The sequence below is a fragment of the Haliotis cracherodii genome, unplaced genomic scaffold, assembly GCF_022045235.1.
Source record: "Haliotis cracherodii isolate W230 unplaced genomic scaffold, xgHalCrac1.p SCAF_5, whole genome shotgun sequence".
Lineage (NCBI taxonomy): Eukaryota > Metazoa > Mollusca > Gastropoda > Lepetellida > Haliotidae > Haliotis > Haliotis cracherodii.
Window position 1 is genome coordinate 67,790,207 of NW_027266308.1, and position 9,733 is coordinate 67,799,939.

Genomic DNA, 9,733 nt, shown 5'->3' on the forward strand with positions numbered 1-9,733 from the left:
TCATGTCTTACGAGGCTCATGTCTTACGAGGCTCATGTCTTACGAGGCTCATGTCTTACAGGGCTCATGTCTTACAGGGCTCATGTCTTACAGGGCTCATGTCTTACAGGGCTCATGTCTTACCAGGCTCATGTCTTACAGGGCTCATGTCTTACAGGGCTCATGTCTTACAGGGCTCATGTCTTACGCCAATTCTTTCCTGTTCTTCGACTGGCAAGTATTTGCCTTTCACATCTGCAATAAAGGACAGATGTGATTCTGTTTTGGAAGAGTCATGAATCTGAGTGATTATCTGTACTCTTAATTGGTCCGCCCTGTATTTTCTTGGAAGTTTAAGGAACACAAGGTGTTCCGAGTTCTTCGTCATTTGTTTGTTAAATTTGTTACTTTTGCAAAATGGCTTCAGAATTTCAAAAATAAAAAAAAGGCGAAAACAAATTTCCCAAGGCTCTGCAGGTTCCAAGAATGATGTAAATTGATTTGATGGGCATGCAGTCTTCACAAGGATGCAGCTCTTGGATGCACGTAAAAGACAGATTTTTGGCAGCATTACCTCTTTACTTGCCAGATGGCGCCAAAAGCCACGAAGCGGTAGAAGAGATTTACTGGCACAGCTCTGAGTTCTCACGGCTATACAATGAAAAGTTTCTATGTATAGGTTCCTTGCAAAAATACATGGATGCTACACTATGGGTTTTTACCAACAGTTGAAGATGAAGGATAAATACATCACCTCTCCCTCTCTTCTCTTAGGCAGCATATCAGCTCAGTTTTTTATAATAGTTGGCTTTGCGCCAACTTTGTGAGATTGAAGCTTGTTGCTATCAATACTGTAGGAAAATGGATAGCGGTTGTCTGTATATCAGGCTTTCTAAGCCATTAATGAAATAGCTGTTTTTTCAACCAAATGGTTTGAAATTGTTTTCTATATTGTGATGGCCAGTTGTAATGAGATAGTCCTTCAACACTGATAATGTCACTTGTTGTCAGGGAACTTGGGCTGGGATTGAAAGGGGATGAAATTGAAGTTAGATAAGAATCTTGGTATTGTGTGATGGGGTATATTGCTGTTATCACATGGTCTGATGGTATTCCATTATCTTCGGGTTACATGGTGTGAATAAAATAGGAGCCGGCAGTTATCAAATCATATCCTTTGCTCTTTGTTTTATGTGTCCTATGTCCAGCTAAATCTAATATTCAATAATTCAACTGGATGATATAATAGAGAATCTCACCCATGTGTCTTTTGATATTAAATATATCAACATGAGTGAATAAAAGTGGAAAAACTCTGAGGCTTGCCCGGGAGTTTTTCCACTTTTTTTGATGAGTGTTGATATATTTGATATCAACAGACATGAGGGGGAGATTCTATTAATCATCAAACATCATTCTCCAAACTTCTGCAAAGCATTGTGATGCAATTTCATTGCAGCGATATCTACAATGTAGACATCGCTTGATCTCACCCAAGCCATATCTCCTTCCGAGCCAGTTTTGGATGATAACTGATCTAAAACTGACATTTGAATGATTGAGAAAACAGTACTTTCCACTTATATTATTTGTTAAATACATAACTTCATTGGCACCGTAGTGTTGTTGTAATCAAACCCAAATTATAACAGAATATTTGAGTGTGACTGTCTTTAACACTGTTGCATTTCCATTCCATTAATCATTGTGTTTCTTCATTTCAGACGATCAATGGAAATAGCAGAGGACCGAAGTGTTTATCAGATCCTGCTGTCTTCTCCTTCCGATCTATCAGCAGTGGGTTCTCTCCCCTGACGCCAGTGGAAGAACCATCATGCGCATACTGAAGAAGTTACCAGTATCACGTGATAATTGTAACGTTGAACTTCAGCTATGCCACTGTTCTTCTTTTTGGCCAAAGAAGTGACCCCGAGGGGACAGAACTGATTATCTCCCCTAATCTGTGGACGAGGCTTCTAGATTATGGGGAGGTCAATAGAGGTGCTGAAGACTTCCATCATTGGAGTATTGTGTTCAGAGAAAACTGATGACTTTGTGCTGTAGGAGTGAGTCCCAGTGGTTGAAGGTGGAGATTTTATATGGAGGCCCTCAGTGCTTAATGGAGATCTACGCATGTATGTACGCACAGACGAAGCCTAATGGCAACTAGGACATGCATCTATACCATTAACTTATACTGTAGAAACAAGCATCTGCCTACTGCATTCATTCAGTTGACCTTGAAGCTGTTGTGTATCATTAGTAGTGCACGTCGGCTTGTTCAGCATTCAGTCAGCCATTTATCATAAGTCAATCAATATTGTGATTTTTTATCTATTGAAGACTGTTTACATTATAGACTATATATTTAATGCTAGAAGTAGCGACTGTGGAGATAGATAGCCCAGTGGTGCCGACTCACATGGCCGATTGATGAACTCGCTTGCTTCAACACTCAACGCTTACTCAGGCAGGCATATATACATTTTGTCATCATTATTACTGAGGGTGTGTACAGGCTGGGTTTTTTTCCACAGACATTTTTCTATTTTTTCCCATTTTTTGAAAAGTTTGCATGCTTGATGTTTTGGAGCTGAGGCATGCTTGGTTAGCATCTTGTTTACGCTCAGTGGCTAAGTGACACTACATGTGGCCGGAGGTCTGTCTGTGCATGCCTACTCCATGCTGTGAACTGGTCCAGAGGACTATGGATACAACTGCTGATATGAAGATATATGGCTAGCATGGAGTAAGGTCAGGGAAAGACATGATGACTTTGGGAGTCGGTGACCATGTTCGAATAACTGCCAGAGATGGAAGCCAGAGGAGGCATCAGCTTCTTGGATGGTTCGGACTTTGCAAAACATGCTGCTCATGGACATCAGAACAACCAAACCAGATTGTGCAGATATGTGACAGACAAATGTTATTATCATTTCATCAAACATATATCATGGTAGAAGGTGAACCCTCACTGAATATTATCGAAAGACTGTTTCGTAACATATGCTTTGTTTTGCAAGATTGATGTACTAGCAAGCAATACATGTTACCAGTAGGTGTCCCATCATGCATCACCCTAGTAGATATCCCATCATGCATCACCCCAGTAGATGTCCCATCATGCATCACACCATGGTTACACCTTTACCATACAGCATACTGCGGCAATAGGTTAGCCTGAGCAGGTAATATTGCAGCTGCAGCTGTAACAGCATCAACATCATCACTACAGCAGCTACATGAACTACAGTGTACTTGTGCTCTCCTGTGTACAGAGATGTTCTTCCTGGCAGCTGTTGATCATGTGTCCTGTTAGTACATTGAAGATTCAACTGTAATCCTACTTCCACTACACTGTGTCGCTTGGCAGAATGGCAGCTTGCACTACACAAAATGGCAAGAAGCTATTGAAGGGCTTCATTATGTATAGGACCACAGCTGTTGAGTAAAACATTGTTAAACTACAGTTTTATTACCACATTCAATGTACAGCCAGAATTGATTCTATTGGTTTGCACTTTTCAAAGCCATAGGATCAGCTACTTTGTTCCTACTGCCATAGAATATTTGACAGTGATGAATTGGCTATTTATGTTTGAAATAATTTTGATTAATTTATTGGCAAATACTGAGTTCTTTGTGGGGTAATTGACTTATCAATCAGTGAAGTTTATTTTAATCTGTTTGAGGGGAGGGGTGAGGGTGAATAGACAAGATATATTATGCTTAGGGCTGTACTTTAAGACTAACTCTCCTTGTAATTTTGGTTTGGAGACATTGTAATTAATGACATCATTCTTTTGGGTCACTATTAATTTTTTACTTTTTATGGCCATCTCAAAAATGATTTCAGTTTGCTTGCTTACATTTTTGGGTGAACGTTCCCTTGAATCTCTTTTCCCCGACCACTTGTTATTGACATGATCGTGTACATGTACTATTATGGTATGTAGATTTTCAGTGATCTATTCTTCAGCTGTGGAGTCTTTTTTAGGATATATAAATATGCATTTTGGACAAACACTGTTATGATATTTTTTATGTATACAAAAATAGACTATGTAATGAATTGTTTTGATTGAAGAATTTACAGTTGTTATTCAGATTTTGGTAAAGCTAAGGTGGGCGAGTGGAGGCGTAAGTGTTGAAATCCTGTTATGATAGGAGAACAGATGCTGCAAATTTGTTTCTCTATTTCCACGTTAGCTTTTGTTAAGCATGACAAGCTGTCTAATTTATGGTACATCTAATGTAAATTGTTTATAGGAAATATGCACCTTGGGCGTCCCCTTGATGCATATGAACATACGCGATCAGACAGAATCAATTTCAAGACAACCTTTATATAGAACCCGTGTTTTTATGGCCACCAAATCAATTTTATGGTCACGACGCTGACATACTAAACACTCACTGCTTTTATTTGAGTTAGGTGAAGCATTTTGCAGCATGACAGACCTATCCTTGAAAAAAGCCTCAATTTCAGGGGATGTAGATATTTTATATTTGTAAGATCGTGAACAATTTGGGCGTCCCTTGTGGGGCAGACCTTGCAGCTCACCTACCTCTAAAGATTTGCACTGTCTACAATGTTTGCACACCAGGAAATCGTGTTTGTTAACATTGTAACATTAACACAATGATCAGTCCTCATATTGGCTTTACAAAGTCATTAAGATTGTGCTAATGTATTCATAATAGTACCTATCTTAACGAGGAGCCTCCTACCCTTGGGCCAATTTGCAGTCTTCACGAGTTGATTCAAATCATTCAAATCCCATGCTGCAAATTCACATCTTATTATCAATGGGGGCGTTAATTATAACCTTAAGACCACACAGATACAGTGTTTCAGTTTGACACTAACACTGATTGCAGTGACACTATCCACTGGAAATGGGCCCTGGGCAATGGAGCACAGTGTGGCTTAACCTTCACTTGCCAGAGTTACTGAATATGGGAAATATTATCCTGAAATACTACCCTGAAATGTGTAACGTTAATGGATGGTTTATTTGAATGTTTGATATTTATGTGGGAATCTTTCTGTGTCTCATTCAGTGCATTTAACATGAACTAGTATGATTTATTCAGAAACTGTTTCTTAAGATAAACAAGCAATTTGACAATATATGTGATCACAGTGTTTCACAACAAAAAGGTTGTGCTTGGAAAATATTTATTTCATATTTTGAAATACACATGTTAAAGAAGAGCAGTTTCTGAAAGCAGTTTGTTTGTGTACCAATGTTTTGAATTTGTCATGAATAACTTCACATAATTGTTTCAGCAAGATATGAGTGTTTGACCTGTCAGTATTTTTGTTATAAATCTGACTAATAATTTCGTCTTTATGAAGCATATGGAAGTGGCAATGTTTTGTAAAACAGGGAGTGATGCCAGGCAACTTTCAACATGTGCTTTCACGGGCTCAATTTGATTTTGAGATCATTTCAGGGCAATTTGTTAGCAAATTTCTTGAACTATTTTTTGGCATTTGGAGGTGCCATGGATACTTTCAGTCACATGACTATCAAATGGCGGCAATAGTCCAGTGTGACATAGGTAGCGCTAGTACTACAAGTTCACCAGAGACTGGATTCCCTCAGGTTCCTCACTAAATCTGTGATAATGTATTCCAAACATAAGTCAGAGGTCTTGAGTGGGCCTCTTCATCTTGGGTTGTTTGGCCATGTTTAAATTGGCCACCTCACATTGTTTCAGAAACAGATACAAATATTGCCAATTCAGAAAAATATAAATCAGATTACTCAAACCTGTTTAATTTTGTGGCAATATAAGGTTATGTATCTTTTCTGAAGACCCATCTTGGCCACTGAACCTACCAAGATGTAATGTCCAACATGGCTTCAGTCTCTGAATGTCCTCCAGGCTCTTTGTCTTGCTGCTGAACTAATGTCTGACCTCATATTTCTTGATACCTCGGTCCTCAGGTATGTGTGATCTCAGTGTGGTAAGCCACCTCTTCCCTTCAGGCTAAGGAAGCAGCAGCACATTCTGCTATATAATTCATGCTTTTACTCCAAGTTGAAATTCAAGAAAAAATCTACTGTGTTTCTGAATTCAGTAACTAGATTGCATCTTGATCATCATGATCTTAGACTTGATGATTAAGTCAGGGTGCATTTTGAACAAAGGATCTAGTTTGAAGGAAATGTGATGGAATCGTGTTTCTGTGATCAAAATGATGGCAAGGAACCATTACAGCTGGTGGTCTCTGACAATAGGTAGGCAATTATATTGAAAGAAACTTGGTCTGTTAAGGCAAGTAACCTGGAGGTAACACACAATCAATATTCATCTTTGCGCCATTCAAAATAATTTATTTTTGCCCATTTTTGTTGCCCAAGGGCAAGCAGTTACTCCTTGTATTTCCCGATTTACCAGTGCCAGTCCACTGTGGATCGGTGTTGAGGTGAAAAGATTGATATTCTCAATGCCTGTGTTTTTACTTTCATCATGTAACATTGGCAGCCAGTGCCACATTGATTTTTATGACGTTTTTTTAAGGTGATTACTTCCTGGTGAGGAGATGTTTTTATTGATTCCTGGCCATGCTGGATTTTTGGTTCGGAAACTATTGTTAGTCCCATGGTATGTAGATTAAACTTACTGGTGGCGTGAGTGGATGTGGTCAGTGGACCAATGTGTTTGCTATAATTGCCCCTGACTACCGGGTACCCATTTATGGTCCTGGCTTAACTATATTGTTTCCCTATCCCTCGTGTATCAACTGCCAGTTTAATTCTGTTGATGCTGTTGTTGATCCAACCTGTACCATTATTGGAAATGTTCTTGTAAAATGTTTAAACTAGCACTTCCATAGGTTCCAGGCACAGGTCCCCTTGCACAATTTCCCTCATGTTTCTTCCAGTGTAACCTTGTCCAATCTGTAGAAGGACGAAACTTGCCTTATCTGTATACGGGAGTACTTGAGAATTATTTGACAGATTTTTTTATGCATCACTCATCGTACTACCTCTTGGCGTCAACAGAACACCAGTGTTTTGTTGACACTTGATGATGTTATAATGGTTGCCAGGGAACCAATGATAACGTTCCCATGGCAACTAAAACTTTTTGTGTTGATAATTACTATGAATACAACTGTTCATGGTAGTCCTTGTACGAGTCGATATTTTTGGAGAGAGTCTGTACACTTGGTTTTATGGACATGTACAACGTTGTGTAATGCCCATGTTCACGTCTTGCACGTGCATTCAGAGAGTGGATCGCGAGAGAGGTTGTGAGTGCTGTTTGGGAAGACATGATGGGAGTCCCATTTGAAATGTTTCAAACTAGGTTCTGTCTATTGTATTGACGGGAGACGAAGGCTCTGTATACTGTATCGAAGAAGGAGGGCGAGTGCACGGACGCGACTGAAAGAGATGAGATTTTCTTACTGTGAATAAAAGTTTAATCTGTGAATACCTGTTTGTTTTACTTTGGAGACAGGAATGTTTGTAGTTTATTGACTTGCAGCGACCGGATATGTTCATACCACATTTATGTTACCAATGCGCTACTGGTAAGAGATATCGCGTGGTTTAACAAGACAAAACCGGTTTATAGGCTGGTGACATTTAATAAGGAAACACTAGAATGCAGTAGTATTTATTCCGAAATTAAACATTCATGATGCATATAAAGAGATGTGTAAGTACAAAAAGGTTCTGTATCAGTATTAACCATAGGTACGGCGCAGTTCATTGGTCGGTTTTCTATATTCCACAAGCACTGCATACACGAAGCAGTATCATGGGCGGCTTTCTTTAGACCGCAGGCACTGTATACACGACATTCATGGGCCGGTCTTCTATGGACCACAAGCACTGTATACACGACTTATTGTCATGGACGGCCTTCTATATATCACAGGCACTGTATACACGGCGCAGTGTTATGGCGGCCTTCTATATATCACAGGCACTGTATACACGACTTATTGTCATGGACGGCCTTCTATATATCACAGGCACTGTATACACGGCGCAGTGTTATTGGCGGCCTTCTATATATCACAGGCACTGTATACACGGCGCAGTGTTATTGGCGGCCTTCTATATACCACAGGCACTGTATACACGGCGCAGTGTTACAGGCACTGTATACACGACGCAGTGTCATTGGCGGCCTTCTATATACCGCAGGCACTGTAAACACGACGCTCATGGGCCGGTCTTCTACATACCACAGGCACTGTATACACGACGCAGTATCATTGGCGATCTTCTATATACCGCAGGCACTGTATACACGACGCTCATGGGCCGGTCTTCAATATATACCACAGGCACTGTATACACGACGCAATGTCATTGGCGGTCTTTTATATACCACAGGTACTGTATACACGACACTCATGGGCCGGTCTTCTATATACCACAGGCACTGTAAACACGACGCAGTGTCATTGGCGGCCTTCTGTATACCACAGGCACTGTAAACACGACGCAGTATTATTGGCGGCCTTCTATTGACAACAGGCAATGTATACACGACTCATGGGCCGGTCTTCTGTGGGCCACAGGCACTGTATACACGGTGTCACTGTCCATATATGTGTAGTTTTCTTTATTCTAACAGATGGTCCTATGCATGTGTATACCATTGGCCAAGTGTCGATATATGCGTAGACATTTATCAGATTCGGATGTGGCTGTCAGAACTTAATGATCGAAACAGTCAGACGAAGAAGAACGACTGTGTCACCACTGCAACCGCTTTGACTTTGATTATAACTTGTAGCTATGTTTTCCGTCACACTATATCATATTTATTCATTGCCTAATTTTCTACTTGAACCGTTTTCTCTTTATCTCACCTTATGTTATATAATTTTTTATGGCACTCTGCCCTGGTCCCTTTGGTACTTACATCACGATGATGTGCTGGATACTGTGGGGGAACGTCCCGTAGCACCATTCACGTTGCTGTACAGGAACAGATACATTTGCGTTGGCCCGCTGCTAGTCTGTCATAGAGACCCTGAAACAAACATATCCAATACAGCCCATACAAGTCTATAATGTTTGGCAAGTCTTGATTACTGCAATATCAGGTCTGAAAATGAAGAAAGTCTCTGGGCTCCTTTTAATTGTATTTTATACCTATAATTTACCAACGGTCTTGTTTTCTGAAAATTATGTTTATTTCAGAGACTAGATGTTAGTCTGGCCCGCTGCACATGGTCAAGTTTGCAAAATGACAAGTATCGGTCACCATTGTTCTGAATCTAGGAACAAGTCGCCATCACAATTATTCAGTATTTGGAGAATAAACCGATGAGGAGTAATGTTTTATTAGCCGTTCCAAGTAGAACGCTTGTAGACAATAAGGGCTATTTTCATCCCAATTGTGTCCAAATAGCATACTGTGGTATCACGTGAAAGGACTTCGATTTTATAATTAGGAGGACAGGTTTATCGCTATTTAGGCCAGGTGCCGCTCCCTGCTGAGGGAGTGCAGTTCAACACGAGCTATTGTAATCTTAACGTGGTGTTATTGACGACTCAATGTGACCATCCAGGTGGAATAAACGCTATAATGTCATATGATATCAAGCCAATAAAATCTAGTTGACCGGGGTCAATCGGTTGTATTGTATCAATACATTCAATAAATATTATGTATACAAGGATGCGTTAGAAAATCATAAACCTTCAAACACGTTGATTAACCAACAAAAAATGATAAATGCATCATTTCATACTTCTTGTCCCAAGTATGT

General features: G+C 40.0%; 1 protein-coding gene across 1 annotated transcript in view; it reads left to right on the plus strand.

Annotated features, from left to right (window-relative positions):
* Window positions 1-7,431, plus strand: part of LOC139442128 (uncharacterized) — a 68,302-nt gene extending 60,871 nt beyond the window's left edge. The window contains exon 5 of the mRNA XM_071222930.1: window positions 1,704-7,431. Within this exon, the coding sequence (XP_071079031.1) occupies window positions 1,704-1,826 (123 nt within the window). The 3' untranslated portion in view covers window positions 1,827-7,431. The remainder of the gene's footprint in view (window positions 1-1,703) is intronic.
* Window positions 7,432-9,733: the final 2,302 nt, after the last annotated feature.